The 22,631-nt window shown below is 37.9% G+C and overlaps 1 protein-coding gene across 1 annotated transcript in view; it reads left to right on the forward strand.

Moving 5' to 3' along the window:
* The window catches only part of SMC6 (structural maintenance of chromosomes 6), a 64,611-nt gene extending 46,634 nt beyond the window's left edge, over positions 1-17,977 (forward strand). Inside the window, exons 20-26 of the mRNA XM_065890859.1 lie at positions 2,477-2,614; positions 3,603-3,748; positions 7,146-7,271; positions 10,155-10,260; positions 13,624-13,776; positions 16,924-17,021; positions 17,863-17,977. Coding sequence (XP_065746931.1) covers positions 2,477-2,614; positions 3,603-3,748; positions 7,146-7,271; positions 10,155-10,260; positions 13,624-13,776; positions 16,924-17,021; positions 17,863-17,977 — 882 coding nt within the window. The remainder of the gene's footprint in view (positions 1-2,476; positions 2,615-3,602; positions 3,749-7,145; positions 7,272-10,154; positions 10,261-13,623; positions 13,777-16,923; positions 17,022-17,862) is intronic.
* Positions 17,978-22,631: the final 4,654 nt, after the last annotated feature.

The raw sequence follows: 22,631 nt of genomic DNA on the forward strand, positions 1-22,631 counted from the left end.
TATATATATATATATATATATATATATATCATCTTCTAAATAAAATCTTTTCACCAGGCTATGCCTTCTTTAAAGACATTTGTTTACTGCATGTACTCAAATAGAAGGCAGATGCCCATAACAAGGGAAAAATCCAGTAACAAAGGAAAATGTATTTTAGTCACCATTCATATATGAAATTATTAGGCAAAATAATCAAAATGTGTACTTGACATTAGGTCTACTAATTTAATTATACATGAACACAAAGTCACAGGTACAAAGTGATATATTTAACATTTAGAAATACTGCTTTGTTTCCATTTACATTTCATGAATTAATTTTTTTAACCTTTCTCATGTGTCTTCAGCGTTGGCATCTTTACGGTGATTAGAGCTGTATTTTCAGTAATTAGAAGAGTTGAGTGATGGATTTTTCCAGAGCTCTTGATCTTCTCTTTCATCTATATTATTTTAAATATAGCACTTTTAATAAATCATCTTTTGGGCTTCCCTGGTGGCGCAGTGGTTGAGAGTCCACCTGCCGATGCAGGGGACACGGCTTCGTGCCCCGGTCCGGGAAGATCCCACATGCTGCGGAGCGGCTGGGCCCGTGAGCCATGGCCGCTGAGCCTGCGCGTCCGGAGCCTGTGCTCCGCAACGGGAGAGGCCACAGCAGTGAGAGGCCCGCATACCGCAAAAAAAAAAAAAAAAATCATCTTTTAATTTAAATAGGGTAAAATTTACTCTTTTTTGAGTCAAAACTTAGGAGTTTTGATAAATGCATAAAGTTGTGTACGCAACACCACAATCAAGATACAGAACAGTTCTATTATCCCTCCCCCGTACCCCCCTCCCAAATTCCCTTACAGGGCTCCTTCGTAGCCAAACCTCCCCCGCCCTTAATCTCTGGCATCACCGATCTGCTCTTTATCACTGTGGTTTTGCCTTTTACATAATATCACGTAAGTGGAATCATAATATGTAACCTTTTGAGTCTGGCTTCTTTCATTTAGCATGGTGTATTTGAGACTTATTCATGTTATCACTATCTGATTAATAGCTTATTCCTTTTTTATTACTGAGTAATAATTCCACTGTATGGATGTACCACAGCTTGCTTATTCATGTACCTATTAAAGAACATTTGGATGGTTTCAGTTTTGGTGCTTATGAATAAAGCTGCTCTAAACTTTTAAGTGTAGGTTTTTGTATGATAGGGTTTCATTTCTCTTGGTTAAGTGCCTAGTACTATAGTAAATGTTGTAGATTTTTAATTCATTTTTCAATTAGTCCTCCTATATAGAAATATTACTGATTTTTGTATTGGCCTAGTATCCAGTGACCTTTCTAAACTCACTTATTAATTTAAAAACTTTTTCTTTGGAATTTCTTTATACACAGTCATCTCTCTTTTAAATACAGTTTGATTCTTCCTGTCCAATCTGTATACTTTTTATTTCCTTTTCTTATTTTAATTGAACCATCCAGGACCTCCAATAAATGTTAAATAGAAGCAATGGGACTGCACGTCCTTGGCTTGTACTTAATCTTAAAAAGAAAGCACTTGGGCTTCCCTGGTGGCGCAGTGGTTGAGAGTCCGCCTGCTGATGCAGGGGACACGGGTTTGTGCCCTGGTGCGGGAAGATCCCACATGCTGCGGAGTGGCTGGGACCGTGAGCCATGGCCGCTGAGCCTGCGCGTCCGGAGCCTGTGCTCCGCAATGGGAGAGGCCACAACAGTGAGAGGCCCGCGTACAGCAAAAAAAAAAAAAAAGCAGTTGATATTTCGTCTTAAAAGTAATGGTTAGCTGTTATTTGTTCTTGTTTGTATTTCTTCTCTTTATTTCTTTCTTTTGGGATTAGCCAAGTAATTTTTAGTGTTCCTTTTTAAAATTTCCTCTACTAGTTTATTTAGCTACAATTTTTGTTTTTTTGTTTTTTTCCCAGTGGTTGCTGTGCGTTCCAGTATGCATCTTTACCTTATAGTTTACTACTGTTTCCCTTTAAAGTGAACTTGGGATAGCTTCTTTACAATTATATTTTGTTCTCAAAATTCTGAGGTTACACCTCCAGAAATGATGACCAAATAAGTCAGTGTTAAATTTCTTCACATCTTTTCCTCCTCCACCCCAATTCACCTTTTTTTAAAACCGGGTTTCCTCTGTCAGGTACCTCTGTAATATACAACACTTGCATTGTTTTAAGTCTTTTCAGGCTACCGTAGCTTCCCAGGAAACTGCCTTGTTTACCAAAATAAAGTTGAGAGCACCATAAGGTATGGAGACTTCATACAAGAACTTTAATATGATAATGTGACTTCTCAATTTGGGAAACTCTTCACTTCTCTTCAGAAACATATGGATATGAACTTAATAACACTTGCCTCTTAAAGCAGCATAATCCTGTCCACTTTATTGAGTTGTCAATTAGTTTATGCCTATGCTGATAATTTTTTAAAGCAATCTTTATAGATTATTTTGGTTTTATTTAAACAGGATGAATTAAACCTTGCTGATTCCGAAGTGGATAACCAAAAACGAGGGAAACGGCATTATGAAGACAAGCAAAAAGAACACTTGGATACTTTAAATAAAAAGAAACGAGAATTAGATATGAAAGAAAAAGAACTAGAGGTTATCCATCATTTTTTTTAATGTTTTGTTTACACCCTTAGTCATGATTATTAAAGTGTGTTTTCCTAATGTCATGTTTTCCAAACATAGGCATGTTGTCCGATGACTATCTGTTTTGTATGAAGTAACAGCTGTTTCAGTGAATCAACAGAGGAAAAGACTGAGGAACTCTCAGAGTGTGGGGACTTCTTAGATCAACATGAAGAGGACTTTAGGCAGTACTGCCACAGCCCCATGTAGTGTCACTGAGTGATTTGGAAAATGGCACGCCCTCCACTGAAATAGTTCCTTAAATGCCCAGCTTGGCAAGTGCATACAGCTTTATGTCAGAAAAATGCTCCCCTGCCTCTGAGTAATTTGGGTGTGAGCTGGGTTGCAGTTCAGCTCCCACTTACTAGATAACCTTTGTTGACAACTGAAAGCAGCAGCCCTGTTTTTAGAGGAGAGTAAGTTGAGGGCAACTGTGGTTTAACCTAAAAGAGATGAATTCCAGCTTTGCTTTTACATGTCTTAGGAAAATGATTTAAACTCTGTAATTCATTTCCCTACTTGTTTAAAACTTACTGTACTACAAATGTTGTGAATATAAATACTATGTTTAATATGTTACAAACACGAAGGTCTTTGTGTTTTCAGTACTACTTGATGTTCAGAATCCATCCTAAAACACACAGAATGCTATGTCTGACCTCAGCACCCTGGGTGCCAAACCTTTCATAACTGCTACTTGAAATTTGTTTCACTAGGAAGTTATGGAGCTCTTACAAATTATTAAAGTGTGTACACCAATGTAATTTTCTCTTGAAGATTATGACAACTCTGGACCGTATTCTCAGTATAAAGCTTAGAACAATAATGATATTAAACGTAATTAAGATACATTTCTTAAACATAAGTTCAGAGTTCTATTTTGCATACTTTGGCACAAGTAGTACAGTGAATTGTTATATCAAAGAAAAGTTTTAAAGTTAAACATCTGTTATCTTAGGAGAAAATGTCACAAGCAAGACAAATCTGTCCAGAGCGGATAGAAGTAAAAAAATCTGCATCAATTCTAGACAAAGAAATTAATAGATTAAGACAAAAGATACAGGCAGAACATGCTAGTCATGGAGATCGAGAGGAAATAATGAGGTAAGTGATGGCTCGTTTTTCTACTTTATGATATTATCCATAGATATATAATAGTGAGACAAAAAATAACATTTATATATCAATCTTAAATTTGGGTAAAGTGTTGCTATGGCATATAGTTATAGCTAAACTAGCCTTTCGTACATGTATTATTAATAGTAAACATTTTTCCTTCGGAATTATTACAGAACTCATTACAGAATGACATTTTAACATAGTTGCCTGTAAGATTCATATAGACATGAGGATATTCAGCTTCAGAAGTAATCAAAGAAATGCAAAGCAAAACAATTAGAAGCCATTTTCATATATATCAAGATGAAAAGAACACATATTTCATGTCAGTGAGATTTCAGTGAAATGGATATTTTTATATTACTTGTGAAAACGGAAGCTCTAGTTTAGTTAGAGCATGGGTTCTGAAGCAAGAGTACCTCAGTTTGAATTGCAATTCTGTTACCTACTAAACTGACTTTGGAAAGTTATCTAATCGCTCTGAACCTCAAATTTTTCATCTATAAAATGGGTATAATTATAGTACTTACCTTATAGAGTTGTAATGAAGATTAAATGAGATAACCCATAATAAACAATGTATAGGATACATAATATGTTAGATGTTATTGTTATTAGTCTTTCTGAAAAGTTTTAAGGTAGTTTATGTTAAACGCCTTTAAAAATTTCAATTTGGCCAAGTAATTTTGTTGTTATAATCCAAAATGAAAAAAACAATTTGTACTTGGATGTTTATTGCAGCATTAGTATTTTTTTTAGTTGAGATATGGTTGATTTACAATATTATATTTCAGGTGTACAACATGGTGATTCAGAATTTTTATAGATTGTAGTCCCTTTATAGTTATTATAAAATATTGGCTATATTCCCTGTGCTGTACAATATATTCCTGTAACTTATTTATTTTATACATAGTAGTTTGTATAACACTAAAAAATTAGAAATCTTGTATAACTGGATGATAATGATTGAATTACAGTAGAAAATTATAGCTATTAAACTTTATGAAGAATTTTTCTTATTAAAAAAGGCAGGGAACAGGAGTGATCTCAATTCTGTTTTCACAAACTTTGGGGAAAAAGGGAAAGAAACAAAAATAGTAACAGAAGTTTTTCTTTAAAATAGGTAATACCTTACATGTTTTAAAAATATAATGTGAAAGGGCAGACAATGAATTTTTTCACTTTTATTTTATTTTATTAAATTAATTTATTAAATATGCTTTCAGTGTTTCTGTATGCAAAGGCAAGATGATATGAGTATGTGTTTTCATCCTTGCAGATACAAAAAGTAGTACACTAAGCTGTTTCAGGTTGCTTTCTTTGATTTAATGCTATATTTTGTAGATCTTTCCATATCAGTACATAGGCATTTTCTCATTGTGTTTTTATGTTTCACAGTATTTAGTCATCTCCTACTGATGGACAGTTGAGTTTTAACTTGATTTTTTGCTATTATAAATGGTGGTACACAACAAATAATTTTATACATGCATTATTTTGTATAAGTTCGGGGTTTTTGTTTTTGTTTTTTTAAAAGGATAAACCCCACTCTGGCAGAGTCCCCTTTCTAGGGATTGTACTTTTTTTTCACTCCTATCAGCAATGAGTGCTTGTTTCCCCACAGCCTAAACAATGTGTGATTATTGTAGATTCTTTTTGCTGATAGATATATTTCCTAAATATATATATATATATATATATATATATATATATATATATACACACCTCAGTGTAATTTTAATTTGCATTTCACTTCTATTAAATGTGGTTAACATCTTTTCATGTCTTAAGGACCATTTATTTATATTTCTTTTTCTGTGAATATTTTTGATGTGAGGAATGTATTTTATCTTTTTCCAAATGGCTGTTTAGCCATTTGAAAAGTTATTGGTCCTCTAATTTTTTCCTTAAGAATGGCCATAGGAGTAATATTTTTTGTGTTTTTGCGAGTTCAAAACTTTGTCTCTAGCTTTTGAGTTTGAAAGAGTTTAGCCTAGTATAAAATCCTCGTTCTCCTGAGTATCTGTGTTTATGATGCTCGTCTGTTAAGTTCTATAACTTATCCAGAATGTCAAATTCTGTGATCCTTTCCTTGGTATACACAGTGCTTTTTTTTTTTAAATATATAGATTTAAGTCTTACTTGTTAAAAGTTTTCTGGTATTTTACTTTTAAGTATTTTCTGTTGTCTAATGTTCTTTTTAGAGGTCTTCAGTTATACATATGTTGCATGTACTTTTTCTTCTCTAGTTATTTTGTCTAACCATTTTATGTGGGGTTTTTTCCTGTTTTGTTTGTTTTTCTCATTTCTCATCTGTCTGTTGATGTTTTCTGTGTTGTCTGTTTGTTCCTATGCATCATCTCATTTTGTCTCATGTCTTTGTTTTTTTTGCTTTTTGTCTACACTCCCTTGTCCCACCTTGGGTTCTGCAAGTTCATGCTTCTCCTCCTCTTGTCTGTTTATAACCTGTTGTTGTTTACCTGTCTGTTAGCTTTGAATTCCTTGATTTATCTTTTCCTTCAGTTCTTTCATTTCTGCTTTGAGGTGTTCCTTCCTGGTAGCACTTGTGTCTTGTTTTGTTTTCTTTTGTTTTAATTTATCGTGTTCAATTACGGTTTTAATCTGCTTTGTGACAACATTGTTGTAATAAGTTTTCTTTGTCTGTAGAGAGAGTTTTGCTGCTCTTTCCCAGCGCTTTTTTCCCCCCATAAATATCTTTGTATGTGTGCTTTGTTTGTGCTTTTTTTGTTATTCGTTTTTTAATTGGTTGGATTCTCTGGGACTGGACATTTGAAGGAGGATGGGATGGATGACTGAGAGCCTTGGCCAGGGTTCGCCCTTCATCCTTTGTCAGGATCTTTCTCTCCCTCTCTACGGCAATGAGCTGTTACTTCCACAGTAGCACTCTGAGAAGCCGTGTCTTCCCGGCCTCTTTGACCTTGTCTCGTTCACGCTGGGGCTAGGGGGATCCTAATGCCCAACCTGTGTTCTTCTGTTCCTGCACTGGCATGTGTCACTAAGGGGAACATTTCTTGCCTTCTGGTGTGATCCCTTCCTTGCTAGAAGATCTGTATTTGCTGGTATTCTCTTACGATCTGCCACTCTGGGCCCCACTTGAGCACTTTTCTTCACTTACCTTCTCTGCCTTCTCTAGGGCTTGCACTTTGTTTCTGCCCAGCCCTGCTAACAGCTCTCCCCAGTCGGGGCAGCACGCTCGCATTCTGGCAGTGTATTTGTCTGGAGATTTATGAAACCTGCTACTGCTGGGCCCTCTCAGCACTCCCTGCACTCCCTGTTCTTCCTATTAAATATATTTGAGATTTTACTTTATGTTTCATTGAATGGCATTTATTTACTTAACATTTTTTTCATAAAATAGGCAATATCAAGAAGCAAGAGAAACCTATCTTGATCTGGATAACAAAGTAAGGACTTTAAAAAGGTTTATTAAATTACTGGAAGAAATAATGACCCATAGATATAAAACGTATCAACAATTTAGAAGGTAAGTGTATTAAAAAAAATTACCACATATTGTACGTGTTTGTTTTTTCTTCGTTTTCACATTCTCGCTTATAAATAATAAAATTAAAAGAACTTGCATGATTTATTCAGAAAAGAAATGGTGGTAGTGCTTGGGATCCCGGATTTGAAGGGACTTTTATAGTGAGCTTTTTAAACTTAAACTGCATTAGATATGCTTTACTGGATAACTCATAGATGGCTGTTCAGTCTATGCTCAAATGGGTCATTTGGAAGCTCATTGGTTCTGTTAACAGACTGTTTCACTCTTGGACATTGCATGTTCTTAAGGCATACGAGTTTTGATGGGACATGTTAAGGCAGTTTCTCAGCTGTTTACCATGATCTCCTAGAATGGTGTAGCTCCATGGATGCAGAATCTGTTTTGTTTGCTGCTGTATCCCCAGTACCTACCACTGTGCCTGAAATATAGTAGAAACTTGATATATATTGGTTGAATGAATGAATACAGGATCCGCAAAACTGGATGTCATTAATATACCCAGAAATGTGCAGGTTGACAGAGATAAGTTAACCTCAGCTAAAATCACAAGCAACAGAAATAAAGGACAGTTTATAGGGTAGGGTTGCCCTTTGATATACTTGGATCCAAGGCAGCCCTAGTCTTTCCACCTAACCTCTATTTTCCCCATGATAGTCCCTCAGTAACATGCATTTTAACTGTACTTATACCAAAAACTATAATCTTAAGACTATAGAATTTTTTTTTTTAATTTAGCTCTAGTACGTATGGGGAAATTCAAATAAAGCCATAATGAGAAAGGGGCTTTGCATGTTTGACCATATTCCTTAACTAAACTATAGCTTAGTTCTTGAAATGTGTATTTCAGTTTTATATGCATGTTATTAGGACTTGACTTAAAGAGTTTTTAATTTTATCCTTTTGAGGCTGCCTTGCAGTTTTGTTAGGTGGGACCAGAGCAGGCTTTGGTGAAGGACTGATTTTTTTCCTACCTGTGCAGCTGTGTTCTTCTGGGTCCTCTGTTGATATGTTGTGAGGTTATTCCATTCATGCCTTTGGGAATATGAACTATTCCTGGCTCTGGGTGACCTCGAGGGTTGTTTCTGGTTCTGTTGGGTGTTCCTCTCACCAGCCTCGGGCAGTATCCTCACACGGACACTGAGGAGGAAGGTGCTCAGCCTGAGGCTCTCCCACCCGCCTCTGTGGTCCTCTGGAGCTCTCTCTGTGCTGCTTCGTGAACCGGAGGTGCCTTGACCGCCCCAGACCCCTAAACAGAAAGACTTCTGGACTCTGCTTGGGTTTCCACTCCCTTTACTCTCAACATAAAAGTAACTTGGGGCGTTCACAGGGCTCAATTTGTTTGTTTCCCATCTTTCAGAGATTCTTTTGACTGGAATTGTCTGCGATGTCTGATGTTCAGAGTCCAAAAACTCTTGTTTCATAGATTTTGTCCAGTTTTCTAGTCGTTTCACGCAGAAGAGTAAATCTAATGCCTATTACTGTGTCTTTTCCAGAAGCAGTAGGGTTCATTTTCATATTGCTATTCAGAAAATTTTAGAATATTTTCTGTAAAGGTATTGGTCTTATTTAGTTTTCTATCTTGATAGGTTTCTTCACCACTGACATGTTTTATATTGCTAACCAATCTTGGGAGGACAATAAAAATGGTCAAATTTTTAAAATTCTTTATCTCTTTACACTGGAGAACCTTGCCATTTTATGAGGACAGTCTCTTTTAGTCATCCCATGAGTGGAAGCAATTGAAGAATACGTATCAGTATTGAAAGAAAGAAAAGTTAACAGAAAATTCTGAAAACCAGCTAGCAATAGTTGTGGCAGCAAAAGAAAACTCAGACTAACAGTATTTTCGAATGTGGAGATTTAATACAGTTTAGGAAGGGAATTGGGAGGGAAAAGAATAAAACGATAGTTATTCTGAAGAAAGGAGCCTTAGACTCATTAAGGAGCAAAGATGTCAAGAAAAATAGCCAGTCACCTGTCACCTAGATCTTATTTTCTGCATACCATTCCGCAACAAAAGGAACCAAGGCTCCTTTGAGAAATGGCTGATGATACCGGAGCAGAGCAGGGAAGGTATAGATGAGCCTCTTGCTATGCCAGAAAGTAAGGAAGTGCCTCCCCAAAATGTGGAGTCATGATAAAAGGACATAGGCAGCTTGAAGGGGCTCCACTGGCAAAATCTGGGACAATTTGAAGACCAGAATAAATAAGAACAGTAATGGATGACAACCCAATGAATAAAATAAGAATCTGTGACTGCGTCCTTAAAAATAGAAAGGTGGTAAGTAAATAAATGAGGAAGAAGGGAAAGCTCTTTCTTACAGCAGAATGCCATATGACAAATAAGTGAAGTTCACGTTGTGCTAGACAGTGCGTAAGGTATTACAGGTACAACATGATTAAGAGATTGGCTTTGCCCTTTTTGCTACTGTAAAGTTAGGAGGAGACAGGCAAATGAATAGGCAGTTTACCATTATCTTAACACTACTAGAGTTTAATCCTCTCAAGGACAAGATTCATGTCTTCTGTATTAGGGTGATATATAAATTAGTTGAATGATTGATACATTCATATGGACTGACTGTAATATAATGGGTTTCATTATATATGGGATGACATCTTTATTCATTTTATAGATGTTTGTTTATTATAAAAGGAAATGAAGTGGTAAAAATGTGGAGACATGAACGAAATATAAAGACACAGGCAAAAATCATCTAAAATTTTACCTATTAAATGGGCACCAGTGTTAACATCTTGGCATATTTTCATCTGGCCTTACATGCTGGTGTAAAGATCATGCTGAATATACAGTTCTGTATCTCTGTAATCTTTTTAATATGCCCAATTTCTTTTTTCAAGGTGTTTGACTTTACGATGCAAATTGTACTTTGACAACTTACTATCTCAGCGGGCCTATTGTGGAAAAATGAATTTTGACCACAAGAATGAAACTCTTACTATATCTGTAAGTATCTTAACTCTTCGCATGTTAGTCATTAAGAGAATTAGCTGCTTCATTTCTTTTGATGATATTTTGATCTGTTGTCATTGGAAAACAAAATAACTTACTTTGAAGTTAAAGATAGTCTTTGCCAAAGTGTTGAAAATTAAATTGATTTTACTGACTGAAGCCATTACTTTAGCTTTTTATTGTTTCCCCCAGACAGCCACATTATTTTCTTATGGTGATAATTAGGAGTTTTATTTTCAGTGATAAATATTTACCTTCTCTTTAAACTCCACTGGTTCCTTTTTAAAATTCATATAGCATTTTAAATTACGTGGGACATTATAGAAAGTCTGTATTCTCTGGCCCCACTGTAGGAAGCCAGAAAAGAATTACTCAAAGAATGTTCGACCCCATGTAATTGTCTTTGTGCTACTTATTTTGGAAGGTATCCCTAGATCTAGCCTCTTTTGTATAAAGGAAGCCACCACTTTCAAATTATGGAGTCTGTGTGTCTGGATTCTATCACAGTCACATGCATTAAAGGAGGAGTGTGAGATATAGCATTAAAAATAGTGTAGTCAGGGGCTTCCCTGGTGGCGCAGTGGTTGAGAGTCCGCCTGCTGATGCAGGGGACACGGGTTCGTGCCCCGGTCCGGGAAGATCCCACATGCCGCGGAGCGGCTGGGCCCGTGAGCCATGGCCGCTGAGCCTGTGTATCTGGAGCCTGTGCTCCGCAACGGGAGAGGCCACAACAGTGAGGGGCCCGCGTACCGCAAAAAAATAAAAAGAAATAAAAGTGAGTCAGGAGGTCAAAAGCAGCTACTCACTCTAAATAATTGGGTCAAACTTTTCAAATATTTGTGTACTATTCTTAGTTGCCATAAATTTTATACTTCCATTTTAATACTTAGAATAAGTAATAATTTGCCATACAGATATGCAACTAAGAACCCATCTAAAACTTTTTAAGAATAATAATAATTGAGAAAAAGAATGACAATACATTTAAAAACAGTTAAAAGTCATTAATTCGCCAAGTGGTGAATAGGCACATGAAAAAGTGCTCAGTATCGCTAGTCATCAGAGAAATACAAGTTTATACCATAATAAGTTACTATCCCACTCCTATTATTGTGACTAAAATGAACAAGACTGATAATACCTTGTGTGGGTGAGGTTGTGGACTTGGAACGCTTATACCTTGCTAGTGGGAGTATAATTTGGTAGAACTAATTTAGAAACCTGTCTTGCAGGGTCTATTAAAGCAATTCCTCTTTTCAGAACTCTTCAAAAACCAGTAAAATTTATCTACAGTAATTAAAGTCAAAATAGTGGTTACCTTTTAGGGGTTGGTAGTTGACGGGAGAGGACACAGGGAATCTGCTGAGATGCTAGAAATGTCCTGTCTTGATCTCAGTAGTGGTTACCCAGGTGTGTGTGTATATGTGTACGTATATGTCAGAATTATTTGAGCTAAACACTTAAGCTTTGTGTTCTTTACTGTATATAAGTTATACTCTAGTAAAAATTATACTCTAGTAAAAGAAAATATTAGGTGTTTGGATAATTTATTCCCAGAGCCATAGCTGTTCAAGACAACTGAAACTAGATTTTCTGACATTATCATTCCTGTTATTCAACAGACTATTATTGCTTTAAGAATCTTCAAGTTTTCTCATCTTCATTTTACAAATAAGAAGTCCCATGATAGGTTTACTAACAGGCCAGGGATAAAATTTAGATCTCCGTAATTTATCTGGGGCTTAATTCATTAGAATGATACAAGATGCAGTTTGGGAGCAAAAGACTGCATCCTGTTTCTTAGTTCTTACTGTTCTGGTGTGTGTGTGTGTGTGTGTGTGTGTGTGTGTGTGTGTGTGTGTGTGTGTGTTTGGTTTTGTTTGGCTTTTTACTGCTTATGTTAATGTTGTTTTTGAGTTTGGATTTTCATAGAGAATTCAGACTTCAGATGATAAATATAAAATTTCAGTGTATGTTTAAATTCAGAATTTTTTATAACCCTTAGAAGATTAAAATATAAGTGAATGCTCACTTGAGAACCAAATAATTTTTCAAATAGTGTTTTGGAAAATACGTGAAGCTGTGTATCTCTTAAAACACATATGATAAAACTGGTTGGTCCTCTGATTTTTCAACTTGAGTGCATATATGTATATCTGGAATTCTCTTAAAATGAAATCGAGTTCCTTCAAATGTTACTTATACTGTCTTCTTAGGGAATTATATGAAAATGTTATCTCGCTAATTACTTTTATATTGTTCCCATGAACACTTACTAAGAGAAACTTTTAAGAGAGAGTTATGTATTTCAATTGATTGCTGCTGTTACTCTTTGGCCAGTGTGAGCCTCTTTAAGTTGGTCCTGTGTCCTTTTGACATTCAGTAATTACTTTGAAAGCAGTTTAACCACTAGATGTCACTAGAATTCAAGTAGCAAGAGATTAACTTGGCACTTAAAGTGTTTGACAAAAGGAGGTAAAGAAAACAATCCCATTTACAATAGCATCAAAAACAATAAACTACTTAGGAAATTTAACCAAGGAAGTGAAAGATCTATACACTGAAAACTACTAAGACATTGTTAAAAGAAATTGAAGAAGACACAAATAAATGGGAAGATAACCCTTGTACATGAACCAGAAGAATTAATATTGTTAAAATGTCCATACTATCAAAGCTATCTATAGATTCAGTGCAGTCGCTATCGAGATTCCAAAGGCATTGTTCACAAAAAGAAAAAACAATCCTAAAATTTGTATGGAACCACAAAAGACCCCTAATAGCCAAAGCAATCTTGAGAAAAAAGAACAAGCCGGAGGCATCACATTTCCTGATTTGAAGCTATGTTGCAAAGCGATAGCAATCAAAACAGTATGCTATTGGCATAAAAATAGACACATAGACCAATGGAACAGAATAGAGAGCCCAGCAATAAACCCAGGCATATCTGGCCAACTAATATTTGACAAAGGAGCCAAGAATATACAATGGGGAAAGGATAGTCTCTGATAAATCATGTTGGGAAAACTGGATATCTACATGCAAAAAATGAAACCGGACTAATGTTGGTACTTTTATTATTAAGACTTTGGACTTTCGGTATGTTAGATCTGGTTATGGCGAGAAACTGTTTTCAGTTTGATTCTCTCACAATAAAACAGAAACCACCGTTACACAGCTCACTGTTTTACTCTAAAATATTTTGAATAGAATAGATGTCGTTTCCAAGTCACTAAATGATTTTTTTAAATCTTCTTTTTTACTATAAACTCATCCTTTCTAATGGTGGCCAATCTTTTTTGTAAAGAAATTAATCTGTTTTTTTCCTATACTTTGTTTTTTGTCAACTCATTCAAGGTTCAGCCTGGAGAGGGAAACAAAGCCGCTTTCAATGACATGAAGGCCTTATCTGGCGGTGAACGTTCTTTTTCCACAGTTTGCTTCATTCTTTCTCTGTGGTCCATTGCTGAATCTCCTTTCAGATGCCTGGATGAGTTTGATGTCTACATGGTAGTGTTGACTTTTAAATTCTCTAATTTTTTGGTTGTTTGAAATGTGTATTTTGAAAGGAAGCAATTCACTCTTTAGTTTTACCCATAACAGAAAAGATCCTGCTCTGATAGTTTTGTCTGTGATAAGTGATAGAGAAGAACCAAAGAATTCCAGTTCTCGCCCTTGCTAACACACCACACTGGCAGGGACCCTGTCCTGGATTTGCAGCCTTTTCCCCAGTTTGCTTCCATCTTCCGTTTGTACACATAATTATAAGCAGTTCCCCACATTTGCTTTCCCTGACTCTCGCCACTGTTCTCTCTCCCTTCCTGCACAGCCATACTTTTCAAAACAGCAGTGTGTGTAACAGGAGGGAGCGAGGACACTGGACTTCGAAGTTAAAAAACCGAAGATTGAGACCTACCTCTGTCACCAGTTCCCCAGCTGACTTTGGGCAAGATATCTATCCTCTTTGGGCCTCAGTTTCTTCATCTGTAGAATAGATTATTAACCTTTCCTACCTTGTAGGGTTAGAGCGAGGCTCCAGTGAGGTCCTATCTGTAACGTGCTCACTATGGTGCGGGCGCACAGTAGGGCCTCCCAAATCAGCTGTTAACCATTCTCTTTACTGCTTCATGCCTCCTTCTTTACTAAATCTACTGTAATCTGGGTTTAGACGACAATACTCCAGCAAAGCTTGTTTAGCGAAAATCATAAGAACTTTAATTTGGTGACTGACCACAGACTGACCTTCCATCTCTTAAACTGTGTCTTCTCACCTCCTCTTCGTTCTCCGTGTGCCAGTCTGCCTCCCCTAATTCGGGTGCCCTTAAATGTTTGAGGTCTTCTTTGTTTTTCATAGTGGTGTTAATCTTCCTGGATATCACGTTCTACCTACCCCCAGCCCACACACACACAGTCCCACAGGCTGCTGTCTACGTTTGGATCCCTCCCAAAGCTAAGCATATCATTCTGACATCTCTCTTGTTCTCTGGACCCATGTGCTCGACTACCTGTGAAACCATCTAGTGAACAACCCACATCTCAAACTCAGCGTGTCTGAGTCTGAATTTTTCTCCTCCAAGCCTTCCTTTTCCTGAATTCTTTTCCTTGATTAGTTGCAAATTGCCATTTCCAACCCAACACCTAACTGCACAACCAGTGATTTATCTGTGATTCTTCTTTCCTCGTTACACATGAAGTCTGACCCCTATCTCTTCTCTTTTCAAGTATCTCCCTGGTCCCCGCCCTCTGCTCCTTCCTGTTACCTCTCCTGTCCTCGCCTCTCGCGTGTTGTCATCACTTCCTGTCCACACTCTCAGACTTTAATCCTGCCCCTTCTCAGTTCCTCCTTCACTGTCTTGCCAGGTTTATAGTTCTAAAATAAATCTAATTGTAGTCACTCACTTGCTTGAAAATCTTTGGTTTAATTCCGAAGGGTGACTTTGAAACCCTTCATGATACGGTAGCCACTGACTTTTTCAGCTGGACTAAGCTGTTTGTGATTTTCCAGACTCTGCGCCTCTGCCCGTTGTGCTCTTCTTCGTTGTATGTCACACTCGGACTCATCTTTCAGGACTCGGTTCAGATGTCCCCTTTATGTAGCCTCCATGACTACCACCCTGCCAGGCAGGATTAGGGACTTCTCAGAGCTCCCTCAACACTACCTGACATCCACTCGTGCAATTATATTATTTTTATATTTTATAGGATCTAATATTATATATTATACACATTTTATTATGATATATATTTTGCATTCTATTGCAATCCCCTATTTTCATGTCTGAATCACCCACCAAATTTTCAATTTTGAAGTTCAACTCTGTCTTAATCATATTTCTAACTCCTAATGCCTAGCCCATAATTAGGATTTAGAAAATGCTTATTTACAAATCAGAATTCACATTTGTAAGTGCTGTATAATCCTTCAGTGGTTTTTTTTTTCTATGCTGTCACTGCTGAAGATTAGTTAGAAATTCCTCTGAGATTTGGCTTCAAAGCTGATTCACAAATCATAGAAGATGATTGCTCTTTCCATATAATATTTTTGTCCAAAATGCTATTATGTAGACTTATCACCCATCTTATAAGTCAAATTTAATTCTGAACAATTTCTTTCTCTTTCAGAAACTTACAGGTTCTTAGTCAGAGTGACATTTTGCCTCATTGAAATTATTCAGAAAAACGTACCCAAGTTCTGAGAACCAATCCAGTGGAAATGAATAAATATTTCTTGGTGCCTTGGCAGCTTTGTTATTAAATGATGGGCTTCCCCAAGGCATTGTTTTGAAAGGACAGTTTTCACTTTGGGCAAGCTCCGGTCACTTCTGTTAACGTTAAGTTAGATTACTTTAGGGATATGCCTGATGGAAGAATTTATAGAGCAAGAGCCACTGAGCAGTGTAGCTGGAGTGCAGGGCCCCTGTCGGGCTCCAGAGCCCAGGTTCTAAACCGCCACGCTGTATGGTACGGCCACACGCGGTTTCATTTGTCTGTGTTTTCAAATTTCAGGAGTTGCCAAGGGAGGAGAGAGGTACTTTGACTTTTGTTTTTTCTGTTATTTAACTCAGAAAATGTAAGCACACAGTTTAATTCCTGTAGTCAAAACCTGTTATAACCAAGCATTTTTTCCCTATACATGGATGTGCTGTTTAACTTATTTTAAAGATTCAGCTGAGAAATTAGTCTGTAAATTCAAATCGATTCACATTGTACAGATTGTAGAAGGTGATGGGGACGGAGCTTTTAGAACACCTTAATCATTGAGGGAAAACGTGAGAGACTTAGTAAGTTTGAAACTGGTCATCTTTGATACTGTTCTCTTGAGTAATTAAATATTACTGTAGAAATTAGATGCACTCTGCAACATCTAGTTGTATCTTTTGACTATTTTCTGATTATTTTAATTGTTAAGTATATTTGAGGCAAGGGGCTATGCTTTGACTATAGGAATTCCTGGAAGATACATGTTATTCAGTTATTTTCCCCTAATAATTTTAGATACTGTCTTTCACAGTATATATGAATTGCTTGGTATTATAGATAAGATAATGGATGATCCTTGGATAAAAATCCAGGGGTTCATAACAACCAGTAGAATGCTCCTTTCACAGGAACATGATTGACACAGCAGCACCTCTGACTTCTGCCTCTGTTCTCCAGGATATGGTTAACCGGAGAATTGCGGTGGATATGATACTCAAGATGGCAGATTCCCAGCGCTTCAGGCAGTTTATCCTGCTTACCCCTCAAAGCATGAGGTAACTTTTTAAAACTCTTCTATGAATTATATATATATATATATATATCAAGTATATAAAAAGGGGTGAGAAATCTTTTATATTCTCAATTTTAAAATGCAAATGCATAAATGACCAGTCAAAAGAAAAATTAACCCCTACTCTAGTTCCAGAGATCGAAGGTAGTTTTCCCGTATTAGATGTTTAAAATTTTGTTTGTGTTATCTCCCATTAACAGAGGCAGTTGAACTGAATATGATTATTGACTTGTTAATACTTCTATTTTGAATCTGCTCTTCTGTGGTTACCATGACCCAACTAACATAAAGTAATTTTAGTAACTCTGCTTCGACTGGAGAAGCGATTCATGATTTCCCTAGTCGTGATTCTTTTCCTGTTGACGGAGAAGTAGCAGTCTTCCTAAATGGACAACGCAGCTCTGCTGTCAGTCAGCGTTTATTAGGTGCCTCCATGGTGTCAGGCTCTGTGTCACTTAAACGTTGATATTCTTTCTCTAAAGTGGTCACTCGATCGTGTGGGTACTCAGGTTTATGACTGGAAATATTCAGGTGACTCCTTCCTGACTAGACAAGAAGAATAAGAGTTAGTTGATACATAAATCTCCTTCATTTTCTTTTTCTTCCAAACTGAAAACCCATGGCATTTAGCAGGAAGTTAATTTTTAAAAATGAAAATTTATTTCCCTATTGCAAGTTATATTTCTCCTAGAATTCCAGATATCAGACATACCCCCCCATTAGCAGCCATTTAGACTTATATTTTCATGAGGTAGTATTAGAATTTTTTTTTTTTATGAAAAAATTTTCTTGGAAATTGGAATAATTAATTTTGCCTCCTCTAGTTCACTTCCAGCAAGTAAACTGATCAGAATTCTTCGAATGTCTGACCCTGAAAGAGGACAAACTACGTTGCCTTTCCGACCTGTGTCTCAAGGAGAAGAAGAAGACCAGGGTTGATTTACTGTGGCTGACTGTGCCACACCCTCATGTTGAAAGACGTGTAAGGGGAGACGCCCGGGACTATGGGAAATAAAACGAAACTGAAGACATTCTGCGATGGAGACTGACTCATGTATCTGACACGATAAGCCTAGAAGACCGGCCACAGCCCGCAATTTAAAATTATAATTACTTTGCTTTGAGAAAATCAACTTCATAGTACTGGTTTTAAATCTTCTTAAGTTTGTTTGTTTTTCATTCTAACCATCTACTTTTATAGATTCTTTTTCAGAAGTTTAAAATTTTGTACATACGTACATGTACATATCTGTTTCGTTTGGGTTCATTTCTATAGTATTTTGTAAGAATTAAAATAAAGATTTGATCACCCGGTTATAGTTAGTTTTGCTTTTCCAGAATATTACATTATTCTCATTGCAGGGGGTGGGGCGGCGCCCAGGCCGGCTGTGAACAGGGACCAGTTTACAATAGATTCATTGTCTGTTTTGTGCTTATTAATGAGGAGGGACCCGCACAGGACTGTAGGAACTCTGGTCACGATCCCTGCACAGGTCATTTTCAGCCCTAGAGATACAATTGCAGATTGGGACGGTAGTTTCAATTATTGTGTTTCATCACATTTAAGATGCTCTCTGTTAAGGCATGTTCTCGGAGCTTTACTAAAGCACTGCCAGTCCTGACACGGTGCCTTTCTCTGAGTCCCTTAACCATCATCCACCCTACTAAGTGTCCAGCCTGTGTCGGAACTGGGTTATGACCCACTGGTGCGTCCTGACCTGCAGCGTGATTGCTTGCTTGCTTTAAAGTCCCGCAGTTTGCAGTCCAAAGCGTCTCAAGCTCTGGCTCAGCCGAGAGGACACAGGCCAGAGGGACTGTGCAGACCAGGCTGAGGAGAGGGCTGGGGAAATTGGGGCAGAGGACAGCTCCCCCTGGAGCAGAGAAGTAGCTGGGAGCCAAAGGCCCAGCTGCTGATAGGGAGCTGATGTCAGTTTATAAGACACACCCTGATTTTAGAGTTGTTAAAAAGTGTGATCCTTAGAATGATAAAATATAGCCTGTTGTAAGCAACGGTATTTATGAATTTTTTTAAAAAGAAAACATGAGTAGAACTCCTGCTTGCATTCTCTATGTTTGATACTAGGACTAGTGCTAACCTTTTTAGAAAGACGTGGATACCAACAAGAAGAATTCCCTATATTGCTAGCAATAAATATTTGTGAAATTGAAAGGAAGTATTTTAAGAAAAAGACAGTACTTTAAAAGCAGCGACACTTCTGTAGTTACTGAGAAAAACTGGATTTTGTTTTTGGTGAGGGGAGAGAGTCTAATTTAATCTTAAATTGAGATCCATTGGTAAATGAGAAGTCCAGAAACTGTGCTTTTCTAATCTAAGAATTTACAGAGAGAGAAAATGTGTGCCGCATGTTTTAAACATCCTCCACTAACAATACAAAGTCTGATTTTTTTAAAGGTACATTTATAATTCATTTGTATCAAAACTATTTTAACATACATGTGCTTTTTCAAATAAAAAAAATGAAGTAGAATATACCAAATGCATACACTTTTATTCGCTGAACAGTTTCAGTGTCTGAAATTTTGTGGTAGTTTTTTAATGTGCTTCTTAATACAGAAAGGGAAGTAGAATCCTCAGGTATCCAGGCATCTCTTGTTGAGTTGAAGGTTATTCATTGCTTTGGCCTCACAAAGTTTGGGTTTCAACTATCGTAAGTGAAAATATTTTCAATTAATATTCTAATTAATGGTAATATTAATTAGAATAAAAAGAAATTGCTTTTTTGAAATATGTGTAACTTCTAAAAATAAAACTTTAAATTTACCTGTAGTTAAAGTCATCCTTTTGTGAATTGGGGAAGATATTATAATTGACAGAATCAAGCCTCCTCATGAATAGTGACTTGAATACTTCATAGAGATGACTCTTCCACCCCTGGTTTTTATCAGCAGGGCAGGAATGACTGAACTGAGTCGTGAAATCCTGGGGAAGAAATGCTTCCTTGGACCTTTAAATCCTACCTTTTCATAACTTTGGGTTAGACATGATTAAAATCGTTCTTAAAAATGACAAATGTGGGGCTTCGCTGGTGGTGCAGTGGTTGAGAGTCCGCCTGCCGATGCAGGGGACGCGGGTCCGTGCCCCGGTGGGAGAAGATCCCACATGCCGCGGAGCGGCTGGGACCGTGAGCCATGGCCGCTGAGCCTGCGTGTCCGGAGCCTGTGCTCCGCAACGGGAGAGGCCACAGCAGTGAGAGGCCCGCGTACCACAAAAAAAAAAAAAAAAAAAAAAAGGCACCAGGGAATGGGAGGAAGGGAGAAGGGGAAATTTGGAAAATACTCAGAAGAATGCAATGCCTGAATCTGCAGTGTCGATGATCAGTATGAGTAACAATATTACTTAAATGTTGTTTCATTAAAACTAATCACATTTGTCTTTTTTTTTTTTCAGTTTCAAAGAATCCCTCTGGCTGCTGTGTGAATAGGTTAGGATTAGAGGCTTTTGCAGTGATCCAGGTCAGAGGTCATGGAGACTTGGACCAGAGTGGTCGAGATAGAAGTGTTCAGATTCGAAGTCCAGAGGCAGTGAGACTTGCTGATGAGAATACAGTTGACCCTTGAACAACACAGCGGTATGGGGCAGTCTAAAATCCGAGTTTAATTTATAGTCGGCCCTCCACCCTCGCGGTTCCTCCTGTCTCCCTCGTGCATCTGTGGATGGGGTAGCAGTGTAGTATTTACTATTGGAAAAATCCGCCTGTAAGTGCACCCGCACAGTTTGAACCTGTACTGTTCAAGGGTCAGCTGTACTGCGGAGCTGTGAGAGGGACCAAGGATCATTGGCCTGGGGTCTGGGGCCTGAAAAACCGCACGAGTGGTGGTGTCATTCACAGAGCTAGGGAAGATGAGGGGCGGCTGTGGAGGAGAGCGATGGACGGCTGGTGGGGAGACGTACAGCAGCTCCGATCTGAGCAGGCAGCGTTTGAGACAACCATTTAGTTGATCGGGTATTTGATGGGTAACTTTACGTTGGTAAATGTAAGAACCTGAGAAACAGTAACATAAGGTAAGAGTCTAGAGATCTATATTTCGCCTGCAAAATGCTGGGAAGAACCCAAACTGCACGCCCCAAATATTTGGGAAACTGAATTACTTACACAAAAGGACCTAAGGGAACAGTGTGTCATTTTATTTAGAAGCTCTAGTTGACTGTCGTTTTCTCACTAAACCCCTACACACCTGGTGCGGTAAGGCTCTCTGAAGACGTCTATTTAAGCGTGTGTTTTACTTCCTGACATGGTTTCCAACGGTGTGGAGGAAATCAGCATCTGGCCTCTTTAAGAAAGTGGTTCATGTTATTCATCTAGAGACTGTGATCCTGAATGAGGGAACTACAGGGAAAAGGAAGCCTTAAAGCAATATGATTCCCCTTTAAAAACAGTTTAGAGTTATTTAAGAAATAAAAAAGAGGAAATATGGAAACTTATGGCTTCTAAACGCAGAAAGAGTTCAGGTTAGAATAAAAGTAAGACATTTGGGGGCATTTTCCTTTCAGAACAGCAGCAGGAGTTAAAGAGACCAAAATAGTAGCTGAGTATAAGCTGGAACTGATAGAACTCAGGCCCACTTGAATGATGAGAGGATGCCCACAGCTGGTCCTTTCTGAAGGGACCACAGGCTGGGAGGGACACTGTGGTTCTTGAGGATGCCCGTTGCTGAGGGTGTGTGTGGGTGTGGTTTAAACGGAACTCAGTTACAGAAGTTGTGTTAAACACACCCTTCAGTTCATGGCTCACCTTCATCTCTGGTTGCCTCAGAGCAGGTGAATGCATTTTGTATGTGGAAGAGATGTGAATTGTGGCTACAGGGCAGACTGTGGCTGATTGTTTTCCAGAGAGGGTGGAAACATCTCTCCTGTTCTTCTAGAAACTTGTAACCTATCAAGACGTAGAGTTTAATTTCCTTCTTGACTATGAATAGGTTTGTGACTGTGTTGTAACCAATAGAATGATGGAGAAGCGTTACTTCATGACTATTGAGGCTATAGGGCAGGAAAGAATATGAAACTTCCAGTTTCTTAGCAGGAATACTTGTGCTGGAGACCTGAACCGTCAGGCAAGTAGTATGACTGCCCTGAGGCCTCCATGCTTCGAGGAAGAACAAACTAGCCCATGTGGAAAAGCCCTGAGGCCCTCTCAACTCTCAGCTGCTCCAGGCTTCCATGTGACTGCAACTGCACGAGACACCCCCAGCTAGAATCATCCAGGTGAAGCTTCTCAAATTCCCGACCCACAGAAGCCATGAGGAATAATAAAATGATTGCTTCTACTTTAAGCCATCACATTCTGGGGATAAGATGTTATGATGCACACCCTGGAAACAATTCTAGTGTGATATTTGCTTTTATTTTATGTGCCTTTTGTGAGAATGTCTTTTTCATTTATATATATTATATGGTGCAATAGATTTTATTGTTTCTTTTCTCCCCTTTCAGCCTTGTCAAAACATGTGCTCGTTGCTGTGTGTACATCAGTTTCCAGCTGAAGCCTAGTATGCCGCAGGGTGCATGCACCACGTCTTACCTAGTCCTCTAGTCATGAGCCACTAGGTTGCCTTCAGCCCCCACTCCAGAAAC

Source organism: Phocoena phocoena, chromosome 14, assembly GCF_963924675.1.
Source record: "Phocoena phocoena chromosome 14, mPhoPho1.1, whole genome shotgun sequence".
Taxonomy (NCBI): domain Eukaryota; kingdom Metazoa; phylum Chordata; class Mammalia; order Artiodactyla; family Phocoenidae; genus Phocoena; species Phocoena phocoena.